The 25,631-nt window shown below is 39.1% G+C and overlaps 2 protein-coding genes across 3 annotated transcripts in view; both read left to right on the top strand.

Annotated features, from left to right (window-relative positions):
- Nucleotides 1-2,554, top strand: part of sobpa (sine oculis binding protein homolog (Drosophila) a) — a 69,990-nt gene extending 67,436 nt beyond the window's left edge. Inside the window, exon 11 of the transcript XR_014916945.1 lies at nucleotides 2,311-2,554. The gene's annotated coding sequence lies outside the window, so the exon portion shown is untranslated. The remainder of the gene's footprint in view (nucleotides 1-2,310) is intronic.
- A 4,877-nt stretch (nucleotides 2,555-7,431) lies between these two features.
- The window catches only part of rock2a (rho-associated, coiled-coil containing protein kinase 2a), a 46,405-nt gene continuing 28,205 nt past the window's right edge, over nucleotides 7,432-25,631 (top strand). For both annotated transcript variants that reach the window (XM_085440686.1, XM_085440687.1), the window contains exon 1: nucleotides 7,432-8,320. In XM_085440686.1, coding sequence (XP_085296812.1) covers nucleotides 8,222-8,320 — 99 coding nt within the window. In that variant the 5' untranslated portion in view covers nucleotides 7,432-8,221. The remainder of the gene's footprint in view (nucleotides 8,321-25,631) is intronic.

Consider the following 25,631-nt stretch of genomic DNA (forward strand, 5'->3'; position numbering starts at 1 on the left):
CCACAGTTGATTTTTTCACACCAAGCTGCTTGCCTATTGTAGATTCAATCTTCCCAGTCTGGTGCAGGTCTACAATACTTTTCCTGGTGTCCTTCGAAAGCTCTTTGGTCTTGGCCATGGCGGAGTTTGGAGTCTGACTGTTTGAGGCTGTGGACAGGTGTCTTTTATACAGATGATGAGTTCAAACAGGTGCCATTCATACAGGTAACGAGTGGGGGACAGAAAAGCTTCTTACAGAAGACGTTACAGGTCTATGAGAGCCAGAGATTTTCCTTGTTTGAGGTGACCAAATACTTATTTTCCACCCTAATTTACAAATAAATTCTTTACAAATCCTACCATGTGAATTCATGGATTTTTTTTTCACATTCTGTCTCTCACAGTTGAAGTGTACCTCTGGTGCAAATTACTGACCTCTGTCATCATTTTAAGTGGGGGAACTTGCACAATCGGTGGCTGACTAAATACTTTTTTGCCCCACTGTATGACTTTTTTTATAGAATGTCCCAAACCACATCTGAAACATATGAATTTAGCTATTATTCATAAACATAGCAACATGAACTGAGTTGCAGGTGAATTTTAAAGATTTCATATTTTTCATTGAAAGCTTTTTTTAATCAATACAACCTGAAGATAAACATTGGTGGGGAAAAAAGGTTTAAAACCCAAAAGAAATGAATGTTGTGCAAATTTAATGACGAATTCGTCTTCTTTGTTTTTATGGCCTTCAATTATACATAAAGAAAGATTAGTATTACTTTGAGTAATTGTTATTGCTCTTTATGGACATGATGTAGGCTCTGTCTCTCTCTCTTCTTTTTGCCCCCATTAAAAAACAGGAATGTCATAGGTCATACCAGTCAGATATATTTATACTGACAGTCATGCTAAACTGTTTTGAATAATTAATGCAAAAGCAATAAAGAGTTTAACCACATTTTAGAACACTGAATCATTCATAAATAGCTAGGCCTTGGTTATAGTATTTCAATATCCATGAGCAGTATATGGTTGATTTTAAAAAAGGAGAGTGCAACAAGAATTAGTTCAGTAAAGAGAACTTACAGGCAATTATCTAACAGATGATGCTTTAGTAATGATAATTATGACATCTATTCATAAAAGATAAAGTGTTGCTTCCTAAACTCTGCACATGTGATATTATATGTTAAAGAAATATACAGATTTTCTAAATACTCCAACTGTTTTTAAGTGGTTTCTTTATGTCTTTTAAATCAGTCTGGCTTCCTGATGCTCGCTGATGCGCGTGTGAATTGTAGATTCAGTGGTCTCTAGCGCCATCTTATGGTTTCTGTAAGTAATGACTGACTCACTAGGCCCGGAGGTACAATAAAATTGAATAAAATAAATAGAAAAATAAAAAGTTTGATTTTCCCATAGAAGTAAAAGTAAGCAAGCAGTGACAAGAATTTTAAAATGTATCATAATATTAACAATTGTAGTTTTTCTGTTTTTTGCTTAGTGATTGGGCATTGTTTATCATCCCCTGGACAAAATAACATGAACACCCCATATAAAATGATATTTTTGTTATAGACAATACATTGTTATACCTATATTATTCTCATCACTTATGTAATGATTACAGCTAAAATATTATTTATATAACTGTCTATATTCATTTAATAACTGGGGGCACAGATAAAGTGTGTCGTCCCCAAAATTTTGCTTTTGGGTGAAATTTTAAGCACCCATTTTGTTTTTTTCTACATTTCATGGTGGAAATATCTTAATTTATGGTAATGAAGACACAAATCTTAGCCACCCGGTGACTTTAATATCTAATCATAATCAGAGAAACTTCAAGAATCCCAGAGGGAAGTTAAGTTGTCATAGCAGCAAATATACAACAAACAACAAGCACTCGTATAAAATGAGTGTAGAAACAGAGTTATGATATCAATATAATATAAATATTATGTCACTGTGTAGGAGTTTTGGGATACTGAATTGTATATTTAAGATGTTCTCTGTTTGATTCTTTGTTCATTATTTACAGAAATGTTGAGCCTTTAATTCATAGTTCTAGTTTATGTTAGTTTATTTTGTATCTTTAGTGTTTTCTATCTCATCCTCCTCTGTCTTTTCTCCCCGATGTCGTGTTTATTCATGTTCCTGTTTTACTTTGTTAGCCTTTGTAGTCATCTTCTGTGTTTTGTGTGTCATTTTTGCTGTCTCATTGTCCTTGATTCTTATCATCTGTGTCTTGTTACCCTCCTGTGTGCTGTTCCTTGATTACCCTTTCATATATAAATAGTGGTATCTTCCCCTCCGCCTTCCTCTCAGGGTCTGTTCAGCCTCCCAGTGTGTTCCCTCCCTGCTTTGGATTCAGTTTGCCTTTTGCCTGTGGATTTTTGTGTTCTGACTTTGAATCAGCCAAAATAAAGGCTTGCTTTTTTTATTTTTCCTTCTGTCTTTGAGTCTGCATTTTGGTCCTAGTTCTGCAATTTTTATGACATCTGTCCTATTCTGTGTTTGCTTGGCTGCATATGGCGGAGTTTGTGTAACAAGTAAACAGCTATGCTGATACTAGGCCACTTTTGTGTCTTTGACTTTGAGAAGTAAACTCTTTAAGTGTGATTAAAGCACCTGTTCACATCAATGACTAAGTGAACTGTTTCTTTAAAACAAGTGACCTGTGTTGTGTGATCATTTGTATGTACTGTGTACTTCTTATCCAGTTGGAAATTGCATTGTCACTGAAGTCTACACCCACTTCAGTGGAAAGGGGAATATTTTTGTCATAGTCCAAATAATGCAATTGAGGATAATTTGAGAGTCATAACTCCACTCCAAGTTATCTTATGTGTGTAATAATAAATATACTAACCGCTGTCCCGTATCAATAGACCTTCATGCTTTAGTAGACTTTTTTGACCTGTGACAACAAGAAATAAATGTGTGTAAATAAAAAAATAAAAACATATAGCTGCTTCATTCTCGGGCAGCACACTGCCAATAACACAACACAAACCAATAGTGCCTAGTTCCTAGGAATTTAAAGCTCTTTATTAAGATGATGCAGCTGCAAAACAAAGAGGTAATCCTAGCAACCACAGGTAAAGTCTGGCCATCCCACACAGCTGATAACAAAGCTCATTTGATAGCTTTTTCCATATGTACACATTCATGTAACAACTACACATATATGTAGTGAAATTAGCCTCAGGATGTTTGCAGATGAGCATCATATGACATGTTACGTGATCTGTGCATTTAAGGGAATTTATGTATGCATTAAAAATTCTTGATTTGCCTTTTGAAAGCAAAGATGATTAGATATGTGAAGCTAAATGTGAAAATGTGTGCTTAAATTATCACTTTTCATTCCAGTTTTGATATGCATGTTTGTAAAATCTGTGTTCAAATTGCTTTGGATTTGTGTGTGGTTTTGAGCACACATTTGTGGGAATTCAGAATTTACAGACAAATCATTGTACACAGCTATCTACCTTTTCAGACTAATTTCACTCCATGCACATCTTTAATTGTTATTTTCCTGAATACCAGGTTTCGAGTTCAATTCTGCCCTGATGAATATGTTTGCTAGTGTGAAATTTACTGAGAATCTTCTCAGAGATGAGTACAGCCAGCTTGAATGCAGCTTACGTCTGATTGCTGCTTTGGGAATATTTCAGTTTAGTGTGCATCATGTCTCTCACATCCTATCATCAAAATAACAGTAAGTGGTAATTCTTATTCAATTTATAACATAAACACCACCTATATCAACTAAAAACTGCCCATGTGTTTATGACTGTCATATTCAGGTGAGTGTGAGCCTCTTAAAATGTGGTCAAAATAACTGAGATCTATGTTTAGTACAAGTGAAACGGCATGGAGTTATGATTCAATAACATTTACAAAGCAGCACAAGGGTCTCAGGATGGCACATCTTAGCCTAGTGCTTTACTGTGAGTGATGAGACAAGCTTATTAAAACAAGAAGTAGATCATTTTGAGCCTGTATCGTTGCTGTTATTTTGGACTGCATTTCCCAGACATCCCCTGTCAAACAGACAATAAATCTGCTGGTATGAGTGCTGTTTCCAAGAAACATTCCTGTTTCTGCAGGTGGCGCTTGTGTGTTTATCTGCTCGCCTGTCTGTGACACTCTCATGCAAACTGACTGTTCCAAATAAAGAAAATCTAAAAAGCATCACTTCCTGCTACTGTTACTGTATGGGAAATTGCACACATACACATGCAAGAGAGAGTGGAAAAAACTTTATTGTGACATTTAGTTTGAGCAAAGTAAAGGTACATCGATGGTTCGATTGCCTCTTTATTTCTTTAAATATAATAACGCAAACACTGAGACTTATTATAATAACTGATATTGAAAAACTGATCATCAAATTAATTCTGCTATAAATAATATATTCAAGTGCTTGTTAAAGTTAAACTCTAATTAGAAGTGCTATTGTAATTTTAAGACCTGGTAAGGAGTACGTTTTTTATGTCCCGTTGAATTTTAAGGGTATACTTTCTTTCTTTTCTTTTTTTTTACCAATATTTATTATTTATCTGTGTTTTTATATTATATTATACAGCATCTTTATTTAAGTAAAGCTCTGCCAAATTGCATAAGCAGTGTGTGACTAAACTAAGTACACCCCATGATTCAATAGCTCGTAGAAGCATGTTTAGGTAGGGCTGCTCGATTATGGCAAAAATGATAATCACGATTATTTTCACTGAAATTGAGATCACGATTATTTGACGATATTTATTTAACCCTTTAAGACCTACCATAGAACCAAGTCCACCAGAGCTTATATATATATATTTTTTTTACATGTTGTAGTGCCATTTGTGGGAGCATTTCAAGTTGCTATACATCAATACAACTGTTATAGCCCATATTTTAATAATATGTATGCATTAAGTCCATAGTAATTACATAAATTGCAAAAAAGTGCAATAAACTACAAAAAAATTGAAAATCGCTTTTGTTTTGTTTACATATATTTCTACTTGGAGAAATTTAAGAGGTTTATCCCTCAAAACTTTAAATACAATAAAGTTGCAAAAAAATAGTTTACAACAACAGGAAATTTATTTTGAGTGTCTTCATAGTTTTATTTTGGAGATACAGCAATTTTTATATACTGCAGGAAAAACAAAAAACAATCCTATGATGCAAATTTGCAAAGAAAACAGCAGGTGCATCATTTCACTGTGGGAAGTGTTACGAACAGCTGATCGGAACGGCAAAGCGTGTTTCTGGAATATTATGTTTTTGTTCCTGCAAGCGCTTTTTATGCAGTTTTTGCAAAGCTATATGTGGAACGAAACCGTGACCGAGGACAAGCTGATGGCATCAGATGTAAGTACAACTCCTCCGGTTTCATATGCAAAACAAATTATTGCGCTAGCTTACACGGTTCAGGTTCTACAGGGATTTAAAAATAGTTACGCAAAACGGAGCGTGCTGCTCTGACCGGCTTTAAAGGGTTAACAATAACTTTAAAAAAAATAATATAAAATAGTGTGCAACACCACTGAAGTTTTTTTTTTTTTTTAAACTCTCTTTTCAACCAAAGGCAGTCACTCTCCAAATAACTTCTGCTTAGCTTTCCGAGCTTCCCTCGGGTCCTCTTAATCAGCGGTCTCCAACCTTTTTTGCGCCACGGACGGTTTATGCCCGACAATATTTTCACAGACGGCCTTTAAGGTGTTGCGATAAATGAGGGAGGGGCTAATAATCGGCTCAGTCATTTTTAATGATCGTTGAAAGCCCAGATCGTAATCGTGATTAAAATTCGATTAATTGAGCAGCCCTATGTTTAGGGTCAATCTCACATCATTGTGGAGAAATTTTGGTCACTCTTTACATTTTTGTTTCAGTTCACTGAGCTTTGTTTAGTCACAGCTCTCTTAAGGCTCCACTTCAGCATTTCAGTCAGGCTGTGGTCTGGACTTTGACTGGCCCATTGCAACACCTTCATTCTTTTTGTGGTCAGTCACTCTCTTCTAGATTTGCTCGTGTGCTTGGGATCATTGACACAGTTTAAGCTAAAATTTAGCTGTCAGGCCTCACATTTGACTCTATACAGAGGAGATCATGGTTGACTCATGGCAAAGTGCCCAGATTCTGTGGCTGCAAAACAAGCCCAAATCACAAGCTCTCCACCACCATGCTGACAGTTGGTATGAGGTGTTTGTGCATTATGGCCAAACATCTCCACTTTGGTCTTGTCTGTCCAAAGGACATTGTTCCAGAGGTCTTGTGATTTGTTCATGAGCAACTCTGCAAACAAGGTACATTTGTTCAGTGTTTTTCTAATCGTGTTGTGAACTTTAACATTTAACATGGTAACTGAGTCCTGCAGAGTCCAAGATGTAGCTCTTGGGTAATTTCTTTGAGATGTGCATGCTCTGACCTTGGGGTGAATTTGCTGGGACATCCACTCCTGGGAAGACTGTCTCTATCACTGTAGAATGATGGACTTTAAATTTCTGGGAAATAGCCAGATAACCGTGCCCAGAATGATGAGCAGCAGCAACTGCTTTTCTAAGATCTGTGCAGATGTTGTATCTCTTTGATATTGTGTTTGCACACACCTGAATGGTGCAGACAAGGAAACTGCTAAAACTTCTGCTTTTATAGAGGTACTCAAAATAATCAAGTGGATTTGATTATCGGCATCAGGCATCGAATTATTTTTAATTTTTTTTTGTTATGCCAACTAACCGTGTTCGGTGCTTTCCAGAAAACAATGTATTGGAGTGCATCACGAAGTATGACATATCTGCGCGGCATGTCAATCTTTCTGTCCTGGCAAAATTAAAGTAAACTGAGGACCTCTCCATCCAATTCATTTATGAGAAACCTGTATCCTGCCAAACTTGTTACATATCCTCCATCTTGAGTGTGGACTGTCACCTTCAGATAGAAGATATAAAGTCCTAAAATGCAGACTGGATTACTTTAAAAAGGAATTTGTCATCTTATCTTATTCACTCTTTGCAAAGACAGCTTCTGTGACAGCACTAGGAATTCCCCTAAGTAGTATATTGTATTGTGTTTCAGCTTATTTTGTGCGAAATAAATAAAGACATGGTGTAATATGTCATGTTTCCCAGTTCATCTGAAGCTGTATTGCCAAATTCTAAAATCTCAGACGAGCTAGTTATTTTTATTATATAAAACCTTAGAATTTGAAAAGAGTGTACTTTCTTTTGATCATCTTTGTGGTTGTCTTGCTCGTACTTATTGTTAAAAATATAAACTTATTACAGTTATGAACTACACAAAGAATGGATACTTTTGACCTACTAAAGAGAAGAGTTAAAGTTTTTGATATTAAAAGATTACACGAGAAATTTATCTCAAGCTATATCCAGGTTGGAGGGCAGGACTGATGGATTATGGGTAATTGAGTCCTCGGTGTGTGTGTGTTGATGTCAGGGGGCGGAGAGTGCGAGAGTACAGCCTCCGTGTGTGTTGGTGTGTAGATGTGAGTGTACGGTGAGGAATTCAGCTGCTGGATGAGTTTTTTCTGCGAGAGAAACTTATTTTTTTTGGCGTCCACGTCTTGAAGCGAGGAGGACAAATGCGAAAATGCGAGAAGAAATCCAGGAAGAGGCGAGCGAGTGCTTATTAAAAATTCAGCGCGGGAGGACAGACGTTATTACCCGTTCGGAGGACTTGTGGCAGCACCGAGGATAAACTCCACTTCTAACGGGCTAAAGCGTTGTTGAATGGGGTGAAACGAAGCGGATTTTTTCCCTCCTAAAGATAGCAAGTCCAGGAAGAAAAAAAAATCCAAGCGGTCGAAACCCAGAAGGAAAGGGGAGTAAAAAGGGGGCAAAGAAAACGCCCTGCTTTGCTGCCTGTTGCTGGTAAATTCAAACTTTATCGCCAAGTTTAAAAAATGCATCTTCCACTTAACAAGAGGTGATAGTTCAAGTCGTCATTCCTAGCTTAAAGCCGGGCGGGTTTGCTAACTGACGGCCCCCTCTCACTTGGCAAGTTTTATGTTTTTGGAAGCATTGGGAATATTTTCTCCTCGTTGTGCACACCATTCCTGTTGGAAGCGATTTGGGTGGGCTGGGAGCCCAAAGGCTGCTCCGCCAGGCCTGCGGCCATTAGCCAGGAACAAAGAGGGTTCACATGTAAACTCAAACAGTTTGGAAAAGCCTCTTCATTAGTTTTTAAAACCCAACTTTTAACCACCAACGACGGCGCAGTCATGTCGCTGGGCGCCGAGAGGAGGATGGAAACCCGGCTGAAGAAGCTGGAGGACATGATCAGAGACCCCAGATCTGCCATAAACCTGGAAAGTTTACTGGTGAGTCAAGTGGGATCCACTTCATAGGTTATTAATGATGTTGTCTGATCGCTGAATGGCTAGGCACGCATGCACGCCCTCAGGTGAGCTAATTGCATTTAAACACCTTTTCATGTTAAAACGGTGCCGTTTATGATTTAAGTGTTATCGCCTGGTGGAGACACTGTAGACAAGCCTGATTAATAGTTAAATCTGGGTGCAGACAGAGCAGTTTGGGGCTCTTTGAGGCCTGTCTACAGATTAGGATTAACTACTTGAGATAGCTCCCCTGGGTGTTTTCATGGAGACTAATATTTTTAGATAACATATGGGCCCACCAAGCCACTGTAGTCCTATCAGTCCCAGATGTAACCACAGAACCATTGCAGTCTTCCTACACTGGTGTGCAAATAGGATGTTGGCTATGGAGGACCCAGTCTGCCAAAAATCCAATAAACCATATTGGCAGCAATTAATATCAGAAAATATATATAATAACAGTGTTTAGAATTAAATTAAAAATTAAAGTAGAAGAAAATATGAAAATTTGTCTCATACTCCTGTACCACCTAACATTTATCTATTTTAATGAGAAGAAAACAATTAGTATGAAGTTGTAAAACTGCGTATCTCCTACTGTTTCAACCACTCAGGTAAATGTGTAGATTTTTATCTGAAGTTCCACTTAATTATTATTTAAATTGTATTCATCTTCCATTTGTTTTTCCCCTTTGACCTCCCGAATATAAATAAGTGACAAGATAATAAACGAGCAATAGTATTAAGGAAAACAAATATATAAGTTATTGGAAGTGTTAGGTTATATCATGTCAGTGTCATGAACAATGTGAGAATGGCTTACTTTTTTGTTTCTGGATATTGCCTAAATCGGTTCTCTATATTTGCCCACCAGCTTAATTCATTAATTTAATTAATTAATTTTACAGTTAATTAATATAGTCTTCTGGAAACTGGAGTTTTGTCCCTTAGTAGTAGTAGTAGTAGTAGTAGTAGTAGTAGTAGTAATGATGAAAATCATTGAAGATTAGTTTCATGATATCTTTGTAGCTGAAGGAGAAAAACTAACTTTAAAGAGGTAAAACAGTGAGTATGTGTTTAGTCTATTGTACTCTCAGCAGCTGCTATTAGATTCTGACTGGAGATCATTTTGATTTGAATATTTCTGTTTTGTAGGGTGGGATTTTAGTACGCTCTGGTGCTTACATATAGCATTGCATTTGATTAGAATTGAGAGGCATGTAAAATCTATCATGTTTGTCTTTCTCTGACAGCTATCTTACCCCCCATTTGAATATTGGCCTCAAATTTAAGATAGCCTCTGTGTGTGTGTTTATATATACATGAATGTAGCATGGGAAGAGTCATGTCTGGTCATTGTCCAAAAGAGCTTTTTCTCAGATGTAGCAAACAATGGGAGATTGTCCAAGCCAGATGTGTTCTTACTGCTGGAAATAATCTATGTAGTTTGACCATGACAACCACTCGCTTGCTGTTTTCTCTTTGGGATAATCAGACTTTTCTCGGACTTTGACCACTTGGGAGCTGACAGGGTAACCATCATTTGATGCCAACTGATTTGGGTATTTGTGGTTTAATATCTCCCTCGGGTGATATCTGCAAAAGTCTCCCTGTTCATTTCTAATAATGTGTCATTTGTCTGATCCCCTTTTCCCCCTTGCAAGCTTTTTTCTTTTTCTTCAAGTTGGGTGACTACTTCTTTATTTGCTTTAGCTTTGTTCTTTTAATAAGTGCCAAAGTGGCACCACAAGAGGAAGTGGCTGAGTAAGACCACATAAGTTGTTTTTGGATTTCAATGCCATCACAGCAAACACAGTTGCTTCGTGGTGGTCATATTGGTGCAAGTTTATGGAGATTTTTCCATTTGAAGAAAAGAAAAATGTAAATATCATAAACTTTCAATTTGCCACAGAGCTTATTTTCTGTGATAATCCAAAACCCTTGTGGTATAAATGTCAGTGCCTTTTTGTTGAGCGATCTGGGACGATGTTCCAGTTTGGCCATTGGTTCTCGAAGTTTTCCCAGCACACCCCACTTCAGAAGCCAGAAGAAGTTCACACCGCAGATTCCACATAACTAACAATAAAAAAAGGAAATTTGAACATGCTGTGTAATATCAGCACAGTAGCATCTGCATACTCTTGTTTATCTTCCCTTAAAAAAAAATCATACCAGTAATCTTTGTTTAATCTGGTTGTCCGTGTGCTGTTACATCAACACGCTGGTTCTTATTCACCTACAGCCTGGCAACCATTTCTATTTTGCTTTCCTCGGGAGAGGGGAGTGAGACGGTGCATTCCCTGAATTTTTTTCCTCAGAGGTAAAGTGGTCAGAAGTTATGAGATTGTGAACGATGTCTCAGGTCCCTGTGTTTACCCTGTGCGGGGATGAGTCAGACCTGTTTGTACAGCCGCTTATGTGACGTACAATTGAAAGATTTTTTTTTTATTTTTTTTTTGGGCCAACAGACGATGGACTTGCCTGATTGCAGACCTTTCATTAACCACCCACATCTGGTGATTTCTTTAGCAGCTCAGTGATTGTCAGGGTATGGACGATGGCCCAGAAGTAATGGATGTTGAGCCAAATAAGGATAGCGTTTGCAATTATTGCCATTGATACAATCAAATAACTCTTGCTTTCTAAGTTGGCGAAGGACTGATGTATTAGAATTGAAACTGTTTAAATGTGTCTGTCTTTAAGTTTTGTGATGACCTAACGTTGCATAAGGCAGTGGAAAAATTCTTCCATTACACCAGTGTATATCATGACTTTGGGCTTAAATGGGAAAAGAGGTCTTCCGACAATTTAGATCAGCTCTGTTCTCCCAAAATAAATTTAGATCTCGGTTATTTTCTGGACCCTAGGAAAGCTGGAATCCCAAGCTATTTTCAGACCTATTAACTGTAACTTTTAGCCAACATTGTGTGATGTTGCCTACTTTAGCTTTAAAGTTAGAGGGTGGTGTTTGAATTTCTGGGGCCCCTAACTGGATGTGACAGAGTGCAAACACACTGTCAGCTCTATCTTAAAAAGCATCACCTCACCCCTTTTAATGGGCCCCTTCTGACTCAGCCCACCCCCCCTTTCCCATACATCCCTTCCCCTGGGGTTCTCCCGCCCCCCTCCATACAACTTGAGGCAATCCTGGTCAAGTCCTGAGGAAGAATTCGGCATAACTTGACCACCGGTGGTGTTTACTTCCTGCACATGAGCTGGGGAGAGAGAGGTGTTGAGTGTTTGAGACAAAAGTTGAGTGGGAAGCATGCGTAGGAGAGAACAGGCTGCGGTTTTCCATTTTTAGCAGCCTCGGTGCTGTCGCTGGGATCAAGAAGTTTTGCTGCTCGGTGTGTTCAGACACACGCATGCACACAAACAATAAATGCTAAGATATGTCTTGTTTTTGTTTGGGTTTTGGGGGTGGGGGGGGGGGGGTTGCAGGTGAAGGAAAAACATGCATACTTAAAGTGCCTAGATAATTGCTCACAGGCTCATATTTGGTAAATAATGAATCACAAATCCCCTGTTATTGTGGCATGGCAACGGTACCAGAGGGAGCCACATTGTGTGGACCCTTTATTTATTCTTCTCACTAACAGCTTAGTGAAGGAAACTCGGTAATTAATTTCAGGTTTGTGCTTTTTTTCCCCTTTGCTTTTCTTTTTTAAGTGATCATGAAGGTAATGCATTTAAGGAGCAGTGGGCAGGCTTCCCTTAGGATAAGGAAAACTGACGTGGAGGAATGTGCAGCATCTGTCAGGGAAACTCGGTCACCTTCCTTAGTCAATCTTCAACTCTTGTGATGAGATGGGGCAGAGCTGCTGCTATCTGTAAATCCAGCCACAGAAAAGCCAGGGGAAAAAATAATACTTAAATGATGCGTTAATGCCGCCCCACTCTCTGGTTATATAAACTGTAGATCACTATATTGCCTCTATCAGCACTCGATCAAGCATAACCTCAAGTCTCAGCAACCTTCCCCTTGTGCAAACGGTAGGGATCGTTATTTGGCAGGACACCACTGCTGACTGAAGTGCAGGACTTAACTTGGCAGCTCCAAGTACAGGCAGTGATTGTTAAGGAGCAAGCACAAGATGGGGCCTTTCCCGGAATTAAAGAAAAAGACAAAACTAAAATATGGACAGGTTATTTGCAAATCACTCAAGTTTCTGCTGTCCTAAAGGAAATGACCTCACTGAGTAAATAGTTGGCAGCCATACATGGGGCTCAAAGTTCCATAGACTTCTGTCCTGCCTGCACTTTCCCCGTTCGCTTTCTAGCCTTATCTCTTTTCCCTGGCCCTACTTTTCTCTCAGCCCCTCCCCTCAGGCTTGTTAAACACACTGCAGGTATGTTAACTGTGTTTTCATACTTTTGCAGGCCCAGGGCGTGCAGATAACTTAATGCACAGCACTTATGTGTGAATGATATGGGAAATAGAGCTAAAAGCTTGTATGATGCCTTCCAGTTTATCTCTGGGGGGCAATCCCTGTCCATTTCTTTTAAGATCATTTGGAGTGATGCTCTTTTTATTCAGCATTAGTTGGGAAAGCCTTTTAATACATATGCTGTCTCTTTTGCTTAGTACTGGTTATTCACGCCCTTTTTTCTCTCTCCCTATTCCTACTCGTATATGCTTCATTTTGTTTTGTTTTTTTCCATTAATTTTTTTGTCTTCTCATCTCCCATTTTCTTCAGCTTTTTTCTTTCTTCCCCTCCCCTTTAACTTATTGTCACTCCACTTCTCACCTACACTAGACTTTCTTCCTCTGTAGCTATTGGGATAAATGATATCCCCTCTTTGTCAACCTGAGTTTTGGCTTCTTCTCTGGAGTGTAGTTGAGTTGCTCTCAGGCAAACAGCAGCAGCAGACCAGACCCGGCTTCAGTGTGCTAGCTGGATAGAAACACTGCCTTATAAGGCACTGGGGATGGTGGCCCCAGCCAATTTTTTTTTTCCTTCAAAACAAGCCGGTCTCTCGGCTCCACACCACCTCTGGTGAGTCGGCCGGGCCTCTCCATGGTCTTTTTTTGGTTTTTCGCTCCACTCCAGTGAAGAAGACCCGGCGTCTTCTGGGTGTGCAAACCCTCAGCAGTCTCAAAATGTCAACCTTCACTTCAGTTATGCAGCTCCTGGTCTCCTTTAGTGGTCAGAGCTAGGAAACATGATAAGGGTTTTCCTTGTTTATTAAAGCCATACATGGCCCACCAGAGGCTTTTTTGGAAATAAAAAAACACTTAAGGCCTGTAAGAAAGAAAAAGAGTAGGGGAAATTTAAAAATGTATTTATTTAGGTCAGTATTTTAATTCTGATTATTTATTCATTGGCTTAGCAAACATCATCTAGTTGCTGAACTTAAAAGCATATGCCTTTACAGGGGATTTCCATAAACTTAAAAAATAACCCAGGAGTAGGACAAATATTGATGTAGGGAACTGGGTCGTCTGGTAGTTGAGTTCTGATTGTTAGGCGTGGTGTTTAACCGCAAAGCTCATCTTGCAAGGACACACTCTGGTCTCTGCTGGCTTTCTGCCACCGTGGGATGTCTGCAGGCGCAAATCGGGGAGTAGAGGGGTCCTCTACTTAATTATAATGTGTATGTCTTGCATTACAACACGGATGTTTGGCTGGTTGTCAATGTTGCATGTTTACCTGCAGAGATCATTAATACCATAGATCGTAGCTTAGCACAAAAGCAAAATAAGGGCAAAAACCAACACCTGCCTTTTTTACACTAATAAAGCTAACTAATTGACATGTTGCATCTCATTAATTTTGGTGATTAAAGTAATATGATGCTGGTTGTTAAAGATTTACGTGTCAGACAGGTGGTTTCCTGTCAGCTACACTCTGAGAACCCCAGGAAGTTACCCAACCTGGCCAAGAATGAACTTTTGTCCAAAATGAACCTCCTTGTTTCCTCATTTGCTGTTTCCTATACATTGGACACTCAATGGGTTGCTCTACATTTGGGAGCAAGTTTAGATTTTGGAAAAATTATTATTGTTTTGTGTTGCACAGCATGTATTTTGAATACAACTTTATACATCTGTGTGTTGATGTTCACTTCTCAGTGTTGCCCTATCACAGGTAAATTGTTTTTTGCTTATATAGTGTCCCATATACAATTTCAAACTGTTATTTTTTTTTTCACTTGCAGTTCAGATATGATATGCCCAGTGTGACCATTTTGAAACCACTGTAAACAGCGGTTCATCAAAGCAGGCAGTGGGTTGAGTCAGACTGTGTTTTTAAGCTAAATTGCAACATTAGTGCAAGAAATACAACAGAGTTGATAAAAAGTGACACAGTCATTTCCCTTAACATCATAAGTCTATAACTATATATAATATGTTCTTTGCAGTTGATGCCAGATCATATTTGAAGATGGATCTTTGCCCTCAGTACTGTAGCTAATTAATGATCACATTTGTACCCCTGCTCTTGTTTTTCTCGTGTTACAGTTTGTTGGACACATTTTTGAGAAAATCTCTAGTGAAGCGGCTGCTCTCAAGTCGAAAAGATTAGAGCTAATCTTGGACAGCAATCACCTGTTTTTCTGTAACTACTTGCAGGCAGTTCATGCAAACACTTATACTTTGTATTCCATTACTTAAATAAATTCTGATAAATCTTGAATGTTCATTTTGCTTTTCCTTAGCCAGCTGTAAAAAATTTATTACTAACTGAACAAAAATCAAAGTCCACACCTTAAAATACCCACACATTAATAAACACCTAATTCTCAGCACCTTGATTTCATGTTATATAATGCCTCAGACAAATGGAACAAGATATGAGTCAGGAGCTGTCCAACAGGGATGTGAGAAGAAAGTTTAGAATGAGGAAGAATGCAAGCACAAGAATTGACTTTCTCAAAATTTACATGGAGATTTTCCAATTGTGGCATTGGAATGACCCCCCTCTTTGCATCAAACATGAGGGCAGGAAACAGTACTAGTTTCCTGAGTTGTGTTGTGTTACAGGAACTTTGTGTTATTTTCCTGCGTTTCTGTCTTCCCTGTGTCATCATCCATGTGATTTGGCTCTTCTTCTGTGGACTTTGAGCCTACTCTAAACCAGAATTGGAAGGACTTTGACACTATGGCCACACTCAGTCAGCCTCACACACACACATAACAAAAGACGCTGGTAGTGATTGGGCCAGCATGCCAGTTTTGTCATATTTTTTGAGTCCACATTTCCCTCAGTCACCACAACAGAGAATATAAAGTTAACATGACTCTTCCAGACACAATATTTAGAAGTCTGCCAGGTTGAAATAAACCAGACTTCTCCTTAATATGACATTTGGACTAGAAGCAAAGCTGAAATCTGAGATATTGATGTGTTTACGGTGGTGTAGGGTTCTCATGTATGCACACAGAGATTTCACCTTAATCTCTTTGCTGTTTTTGTCTAGACATAAAGACTGTGGTTGATATTTTAACTTAAAGTAGGATTTGGTTATAATGCAGCACTCAGGTTTCTGTGACCTTCCTGCATAGTTTTTGAATCTTACTGCTCTGCAGGAAGACTTAACTTTTGAAGAACTTTCAGTTCCCACACCGATCAAAACTGTAAAGGTCATGAACTCAGTTATGCAAATGGCTTTGTGGTTAACAGTGATGGCAAAAATCCTGTTGTTGACTTTGTTGTCATGCTGTGCAAAATCTTCCTCCGGTGGCGCGAGCATTGAGGAGTTTAATACCTGAGTCTTGGTATATTTTTAGTTTCAACTGAGGGTGTGAGTGAGAAGAGCAGAGAAGAGAACAGGAGGCTCCCACGCATAACGCACAATCCATCTGGCCTCAGCCTTATCATTCCATCACAACCTGCTGGTGAAACACAGCCTCCTACACGCATACACAAACTTTCTGTCATGCACACATGCTTATGCACAGGCTCGGGCACTCATAGATACGCATTAGTGTCCATTTTCACAAGCAAACAACATTTATTCAGTTGATCTTAGCAACACACAGCCTGCATTGTGTGTAGCCAGCAGCAACAATAGAGCTATACAGCTCATTACCAAACAGCTACAGATTGTCAGTGAGTTCACTGCCTTTAGTAAACACAAACAAGGACATTCGTATGTTCGCACTCGAGTTTAGACCGGGAGTGTTTGTGTTGAAGCTGGCAGTTATAATTGAAATGGTTTGTGTCTATACTAAAAATATTTATATACAAATGTACTCATAGACATGCCAAAGGATCGAAACAAAATCTAAGCCTAATGATGTCATCTTAGTGCTATGTTTTTGTTTTGTTTGTGTGTGTGTGTGTGTGTGTGTGTGTGTGTGTGTGTGTGTGTGTGTTGTAATTTAAATTTGCCTCATATTGGGTGGTATGGTTGTGCAGTGGTTAGCACAGGCAACTCGCCTCATTTGAACCCTGCTTCCTTCTGCAGTCCAAACACATGTATGGTTTGGCTGTGGGTGTGTAGTAGATTAAGTACTTGAAATGTATAGAATAACACACTTTATGCACAGCTAGAATGTAACTTGTAGCCTAAAGAGGTTAGAAAAGGCCAGAAAAGCATTTTATAAATGTGAGAACATATGGAAATAGCCACCACGTTGTCACCGGTTAGCTTCTGAAGAGCATTTTTTTCACTGTTGCCATCCTGCTGTTTCCTGCTCAAACCAGATGTGCTGAATGCGTGGTGGCTTTGACTGTCGAAAGCTGTTAGCCAGAGAACATTTTACTCAGTATGACACAAAACATTTACTACTTATAGATTTTTGTAAGTAATTTTTGCAACTGCAGGCATCACATCCTGCTGGCATTAAAAGGAATGCAGGTTAAGGAAACTTCTAAGTTGGCTTCACTTCTTAAACTAAGAAACTATGTCTGTCTTTTATACAGTCTGTGGCAATAGACTTAAAATAAAGGAATTTCTGAATTCTAAGGAAAGGGTTCGGTTTCCCTCTTGGATTGCTTAATTAGAGGAATTTTTTTCAGAGACTTGAGGCCCAACAGTTTGCTGGAAAATGGTAGCCATTAACCAGGGCAGGCTTGATGTAATCCTTGGGTTAATTGTCAGTAAAAACAACATTTTAGTATGAATTGTGACAGGTTGCCGCCAAAATGAAGTGTGCCTTGCACAAATGCAGTCTTTGTGCTCAATGGATAGAACATGACTTTAAATGTCAAACAGCAGAATGGCTGGTTGACAGAACATCGTTATTATAAGATTTGAGATTAAGTTTTTATGTGCAAGCAGTCTTCCCTTGCCCCTTTTTTCCTGGCACATTCCTCAGTGTACTTAATAATAAAGCGTGGGGAGGGCGCAGGAGCATGAGACAAAAATATGTCAAATTCAGGAGCAAGAAGTAATTGTTATTCCCAGTGGAGACATTAGCTGCGCTATTTGTGAACCCAGGATTCCTGCTGTTGTCTTTCTCGAAGAGTTTATGGGCTCTGCCTGGCAAGGTCCCCTCGCTCTGCCCGGCTGGCCAGCCCACCATTTATCCACACAACTATTTTTAAAACTGCTGGAATTCTATCAAAACATCAACTTTCTGCTCAATCCTTTTAAAGCTCAGAGCAGTGCTGCTTGTTTTCTGTTCCACATGCCTAGTGATGAGACGGTTATGAGGAGAGGAAGAGTGGTGGGGGGGAGTGGACTAAAAGTGGAGCAGAGGGAGGTTGTGACTTTTAATAGTTAGGGCTATTCCTTTTCTGCTTTTAGCTTCTTTCAGGTTAACATCATTGCATTCTTGACTGGTGGATCCACGTGGCTTTTTATAGGGTGATAAAGAATGGAAGCAGGCGAGGGGAGAACAACCGCTCTGTCAGCGGCAGGTTGGGTAAATAAAAAGGGAGAAGAATAGAATGTGCCGAAACGGCGCTCTTATAAAATGCCTGCCTCCTGCGACTTCAACCAGTCTCAGCTCTTTGTATTTTGCAGGAGTTGCTATGCGACGAGCCATAACCCACGGGCTGGATTACAGTATAGCAGAGATAAAGAGCCATCTAATAGATACATAGCAATTCATACTGATAAGCCTGACTGGGAAGATACTCCTATCAGCTCAAGGAGACTGTAAGGATGTTAATAACTCTACAAGGAAGTGTAGCCCACTATATATCAAAGTGTGCTAAAGAAACTGACTGGATAATCTGTAATTATTCACATTCATTATTACAGAAATAAACATTCCCTTTAATTTAAGCGAAGCCAACACTACATTAGTTATCCGAAAGGGCTATATATACAGAGGACCAAAACGTCCAAAATCATGAATGTAAAAAATAAACATGTATGATTTTAAATGCAGTAAATTTCCACAGCATGTCTTTTATCCTGTCTTCCTTCTCTCACCCCAACCGGTCGCAGCAGATGGCCGCCCCTCCCTGAGCCGGAGGTTTCTTCCTGTTAAAAGGGAGTTTTTCCTTCCCACTGTTGCCAAAGTGCTTGCTCATAGGGGGTCATATGATTGTTGGGTTTTTCTCTGTATCTATGAAGTGCCTTGAGGCGACTTATGTTGTGATTTGGCGCTATATAAATAAAATTGAATTGAATTAAATTAAATATTAAAAATAACTTAGTGACTGCAAGGCATCAGTCACATAGCCCTAGAGGCCAGTCAATAACCCCATTGGCTACTAGATGTTGCTAGGAGAAATTGCTGGCAAAGAGGGTGCTGCACCAAAAACCTCTTTGTGATTACAATTGTTGCTAACAATTGTAATCACAACAACAAAAAAGACGTAACATAAACCAAATGGAGACTGTTCACCTTTACAGTAAAAGTTATGCTTTATTTCTATAACCGGGGGCTACTGTGGCAATCTCCTAGTGACCAAAGGAGTTGCAAGGATGTTTTTGGTGCATCACCCTCTTTGTGACCTTTTTTCTCAAGCAACCACTTGCCAGTCAGTCAGGATATACACATTGTGTTTTCAGGTGACCCTCCTGTGTGTGACTGAACCGTCTTCAGGACCCTTATCGGAGCTTTAGCAAATGATATTGCAGAGACAGTAACCATTTGCCAAAAAGTTGGGGAACAAACAAATTGCCTTTGTTATTGGTGGCTGGTAGGAGGTTGCTGACTGGTTTCTAGGCCTGTGTACTGGACTTAAAACACATTCCTGTTTTAAGGGGGGGGAGACGACTAAATGAAGACCAGAAATGGCAGTTTATGTCACATTTTAAAGGAATGAGGAACGAGTATTGTCAGTATTTTGTGGTTTTAGTGACTGTCATTATTAGTAAGGTTATATATTTACCTGTTTATTGTTTATTGTCTCAAATTCATTGAAGTTAAAACTATTGATGCAGCTTCGTTCCCCCAGAGACTTAACCACTTATTTAATATTCAAGAAATGCTGCTTCCACAGACTTCCAGTCGCCTTTGCATTTACATTTATTTTATTTTATTTTTTTTATAGTAATGGAAATTAATTGAAAGAGCTATTTGCAGTCATTTCCCTTGTGTAACTCCAATGCACTAAATGGCTTATTATGCATGACCTTTGAGGTTACTGCTAATCCTGCAGTGTAAGAATTACTATAAATGTGGTTCAGGAAAGCATTTTGAAGTGGACTGGTGCAATTAGCAAACAAAATAAAATAAACCAAATGCGTGTCTACCAACATAATATCACTCTCGCTGTGGAGCCTCTCATCATCACCATGGTAACATTTATTTGTACCTCCCCCACACTTGATTCATCTTATTTAAAGGAGGGATACAGAAAGGACAAGGATAAGAAAAATATATCACCATGAGGTCCAGCTTGTAAATGGGGAATGTTTGCTACGTGCCTGCAGCCAGTCCAAGCGTTACCAGTGTTTACTTTGCATTTCTCGTGGCAACTGTCAGCAAACAGCTTTTGTCAACTTTTTCATGTCCAAAGTTGGAAATCTGCAAAACTGAATTCCTTCTCCATTCGATCTTTTACGGTGTGCTGGCTTGGGTGTAGAGCTTTCTCTCTCCAGTCTTCTGTTTGAGCCGTTTCACTTTGACAATATGTGACAGGTTACTGGCAGTTAATTTCTGAACTTGTGAATGACACTTACATTCTGCTTACTTTGAAGATGTATCGTGCATGTTTGCTTTCATTGCATGGACAGGAAAAAGGATGCATCTCACGTACATTTGCTGCATGTGTGGCCTTTTCAGGCGTGTGTCCGTCTCTGGTGGAAAATGCTGAGCAGTGCTGCTTGTTTTATCATAGATAGCCGGCAGGACTGATTGTAAGTCACTTCACGGAGCCTGTCGTGGTTTTGTGGGCTGTTCTTTCGCCTTTGAAAATGACTTAAGCTATGCACACAGTACCCTAAATGAATACACTTGATTTGTTAACAGACACTAACATATTCCAGCCTGCATGCTCAGGCAACTGCCGTTATCATATAAGTATCGTATGCAAGAAAATTATGCTTTCTGACAGTTTTGTTGAAGAATTTAAATTTGTGACAAATCTATAATCGAACAATAGGCTCATCTCAAGTGAGGCTCTTGGGGTTTGACGCTGCAGACTAGTATTACTAATGTTTATCCGGTTAACAATGGTGTGAGCTTGTCGCATGTCTCCAGCAGTTTCAGATTCTGGTTAGAGTGGCCTGACAGAGAGAATCTATCGCCAGCTGCAGTCCAGAATACAGAGTCAGTCTGTACAGTGATCGAGAGAGACTGTGCAAAGCATCAACAGTGAAAGGTGAACAAGCTGGTAGGGAATATCTGCTATCTGCAATGGCAGCCATGACTTTTAAAATAAAATCAATGGGATTGTCTTCCTGTACATCAGCCACATATGGTGTCATATTTTGTTTTGTATTTAAAAATGGTAAAAGAATTCTACAAAGCCGAATTAAAATGGCCTCAGTGAACACTTACATCATGGGAATGAATCAGTGGCCGATGGTGCATTCCAGTTGAAGTTGGAAGTTGGAATTTCCGAGATGAAGTCGGAATTTTCAACTCGGAAAGTTGGAGCCGCTCCACAAACCCCAACTTAATGGGGGCTGTGCGGCTGTGAACACAAGCGGTAGTAAAAGTGCAAAATCCGTGCCACCACTGCAGTGTGTTTGTGACTCTAAATAAATAAGCCATTTGCAAAGCATTGACTGGGTTCTATCTGTGAACGTTGTGTAGCTGTGCAATAAACAAGCACTATGCTGTTGTGTTGTTAATAATGCATCAGTGGCTCCACCTTGCTAAGGGGCAAAATAAATCCTGCTTCTTTTATTTTTGTTTGTTTGTTTGCTACATCATGTTACTATTTAAACACACTCATCTCGATGGTAATGTCACTCCGACATCCGACTTCCAAGACAAATGGAACACATCAAAAGTGCCAAGAAATTATGTTTGGTTACTCTGAAAGTGTTTTTTCAAACAAATCAGGAGTGTAATGCACAAAACTCACACTCACGCACACACACACACACACACACACACACACCAGTACCTGCCAGGCACGATCCCTAATAAACCCCCACTAAACGGCAAAGACTAATCTGAGAGATTTACTTTAAAAACATCAATCAGCAGAATTTCGTGATCAAGACATGTACTCGGGCAGTGTCTGATTAACTTCTGATAAATATGTGTTATATTTAAAATACTTTTTGTTTCAAAATTTGTAGTCATCTTTTTTATTATACATACAATATGGACTAAATCAAATTTACAATGTGACACAAAGACGATTTATTATATGAAAATATGCTTGGTTGTTGGATTTTTGCTGTTGATTCATTGAGCTAATTTTGGACACTGCTACTATGCATCCATTATGTATTTTTCATTGTCTCTCACCGCCTGACGAATATAGAGCTGCAGTAGCAGCAGTAACGGTGCCTCAGAGGAAATGACTTGCACACAGGGACTGGCTTCATGACACAGTGAAATTATCTGCCAGCCCTGGGGTGGGGTGGATCATTTCCTGTATTGCCATGCTCGCGCATGTGTGCATGTAGGTATATGTACACGCACGTGCACGCACACAAACACGCACCCGACAAACCCTCTCCACCCCCACACATGTGTGTATTTTTTTCCCTTAAATAGTAGTTTTGTGAGAGGTCGGTCCTTTAATGGGGAAGTTGAGTTGATGAAACAGAGTGCTCCGCTCGCTCGACGTAAGCCGATTTCATCCGAGCGGAGAACGATGGAGAGAGGAGGACGGGCAGATAAGTCTGAGAGGCTACAGAACAAAAAAGTGGAGAAACCTAGAAAGGAAGTGATGAAACTGATTGTATCACAACGCCTAACAGCGCAATAATGAAAGAAAAAGAAAAGAAAAAGGAAAGTGACAAGTATGCAGCGTATGCACTGCGTCGTGTTCTCATGTTCTCATTTGGCTCGGTCCAGTGTTACGAACTGCTCCTTATTGACCGTTGAGGAATGCATAGCTGACAAAAGTTGATAGATGACTTCCTTACTGTTACACGCTGTAACGATTAGAGGTTAGCAACAGTCCGTCCTTTGCTTATTTAATGGTTTCCCTGCATTGCCCTGGGTCATACTTATGAAATGTCTGCGATACTGCAGTACAGTGCCCAGCTTTTCTTCCTGTCGGGGAAAAATAAGAATAACAGGACAACACGCATCACAGAATTTTTTTTTTGTTTTGTTTTGTTTGAGGTAATCAGATGTCACAAGAATAACTGAAATACATCTGTGAGTAATAATGTACTGGCCACTGTTTAGTTTGGGGTAAATACTCATCAGCTGCTTTGTTTGTTGCCTGCCACACATTTTTCAGGAATGTCCATGAATCAGACTGTGTGTGTCAGAGGAAGAACAAGAATGAGTGTGTCTAATGTTGGGTTTGTTTTATTCAGCTGTTCACACACTTTCTCAAATACCTGTAAGTGGTAGAGCTGCTACACAAGATAGGCGTGTAGTGCCAGCATGGGGTGACTCCTCTTGTTCCTATTTCCTCAGAAATTTGGTTGTATAGAAGCCTATTGGAGGGGGGGACAAACCCATGCCCCCCTTACTTTATGACATTGGTAAATACTTTCCTAATGGCCTCAGTCACTGAATATACCTCTCTTTAAATTAGTCTCTCTAATTTTCTCGAAGCAACTACTCTGAGATTCTCACAGCCTTTGTCCCAACCAGTATGAACAAGAGAATATGCATATACGAACATGCAGTTAGGAGGAAAGGAACCACTTGAGAACAGAAGCATGCCACATCAGCTCTCAGATACGGTGGAAGCAAAGTTACTAGTGTTTGTGACAATGTATATACCAAAGTATATTGCAAAAACAACCAAAGAATTTCTCATTGCAAAACAATCTTCATTGGCCAAGTCAGTCATCTGTTCTCAGCCAGGAGCACATGCTTTTCAGTTACTGAACATAAAACCGAAGGCAAAGATACCCATAAACGAACACCAACTGAAGATAGCCTGACTGAACATCCAAACACTTATGTCCATGGAGTCTAGACTTAAGGAAGTCATCGGCCGCTAAGGACTTTTATCCAACTATTGGAAACGGTCCCCATATTTAAAATTGTAGTCAATTTTTTAATCACAGCTGAGACTCTGTAAACAGGTATGAATTTATATACTGTAGGTTGGGATGTGTCTTTGTGTGAATTTTCAAAAAGTTGTGAAGCACTTTGTATGCTATTTACATGCTGTATGTCTGTGAGGCGATTAGAGGATCATCAGGGGGTCCTTTTGTCCCTCTGTGGGGGGTCACTCCCACTAGGTTATATCTGGGACTCTCCACCATTTGACCTTAGAACTGAAGAAGCTTCTCGGATGAAAGGTGAAACGTCTTCAAGCAACTTAAAGAAGTCCAGACGCTTTTCTTTGCAAGCTCCTTTGACTTTACATGCTATAATAATAATAATAATAATAATAATAATAATAATAATAATCACATGCCTATAAATACTATGAGGGTGTTCAGCACTATGAGTGTGGTAAATGCAGGTCTGAGCCTATGACTGTGGCGTGTATGTGGAGGTGACTTTATCTCTGGGACCGCCTCTTTTCCAAGGGTTATAGAAACAGCGTGTTCATCATTTATCAGAAGAATATCAGAGAATCAAGAAGGCAGCTGCTGATGGAAAAATGAGTCACTGCTCCACAGTCTGTCTCTCTCGAGGAACACAGCTTTCAGTTAAAACACTTTTCTTCTGTATGTAGTTGCTGTTTGTGTATCCAGTCAGTCAAGTTGAGCACTGTTGTGTTGAATGAAATGCTGAGGGGAAGTTGGCCCTTTTCATTCAGACTCGCTGGGTTGCATTGATGTGGAACTGTTTTCGTTCTGTGCAGTGGTGAGAAAATAGAACATAAACTGTCCTTAGAAAGGCGGTCAGTGGTCTGTAATGTTGAATTTGGATTTGCTTTAAGTTAGCATGTTGCCTTTATTGGAATGGAAGATGCTTGAAAAATTTTTTTATTTATTTATTTATTTTTAGAAGCTTTCCAAATAGGATGGATGCTCATTAGCTGCTTATTTAGGTCATGTGAGGTCCCTCTGAGGTCCCATCTCAGCCTAGCCTTTTGGTTTTGCTCCCTTAGGTTTAGTAAATGCTGTACAAATGATTTTCAGATTAATGTGCTGCTGGGAAACAAAACCATGGCTTTAAAGGGCTTACTGGACGGCCTGAAAGATACTAATATGGATCTCCTTAAAACCCTTTCCGAAGAACCTGGGAGTTATCTTTTAACACTTTTGAAGGCGAAGGAGTTTCTTTTCAGAAATTTAAAAAGTTGTTAATTAGTAGTCATCAGAGAACATGTGAACTATCCTGCAGTCAAGTTCGGTTATTATCTGTGCCGGTTAAACAAACAAATAAAAAGCCCATTGACCAAGAAAATTGTTGTTTTTGGATATTCTTTAAGTCTTTGAAAGGTCAAAAATAATTCACGAAATATGTGAAGTGGAACAAATACCCTCCTCTCTGAGAATTTCAAACAATAAAAACCAGAAAACATTGGGGAAATGGACATCCAACTTTGAGACTGTGGACTTTCACTTATTTTTATTATCTTATTTTTATTCATTTGTTTGTTGAACTCTGCTCACTATATTTACATATGCTTTTTTCTTTTTCTTTTTTTTATGGAACAAATCTCTGGAGTAATCTGCCCACAGATGTGACTCATAAGGTCTTTTTTTTTTTTTTTTTTTTTAAAAGTATAATGGACAATGGATGAAAGAACTGCTGACCTTTATGCTGTAATGTAATATATTCCTTTTAGTTTTTTCTAACTTTATTTTTATTTATTTCTTTTTTTTACATTACTCATTCTTATTTTGGTTGTTTTATGCTCCTATTGTTTAAATGTTTGTTATTTACACACA

The sequence above is a fragment of the Copadichromis virginalis genome, linkage group LG19 (assembly GCF_057382275.1).
Source record: "Copadichromis virginalis isolate Kocher_CV1m ecotype Utaka linkage group LG19, C_Virginalis_male_GT1.1, whole genome shotgun sequence".
NCBI lineage: Eukaryota > Metazoa > Chordata > Actinopteri > Cichliformes > Cichlidae > Copadichromis > Copadichromis virginalis.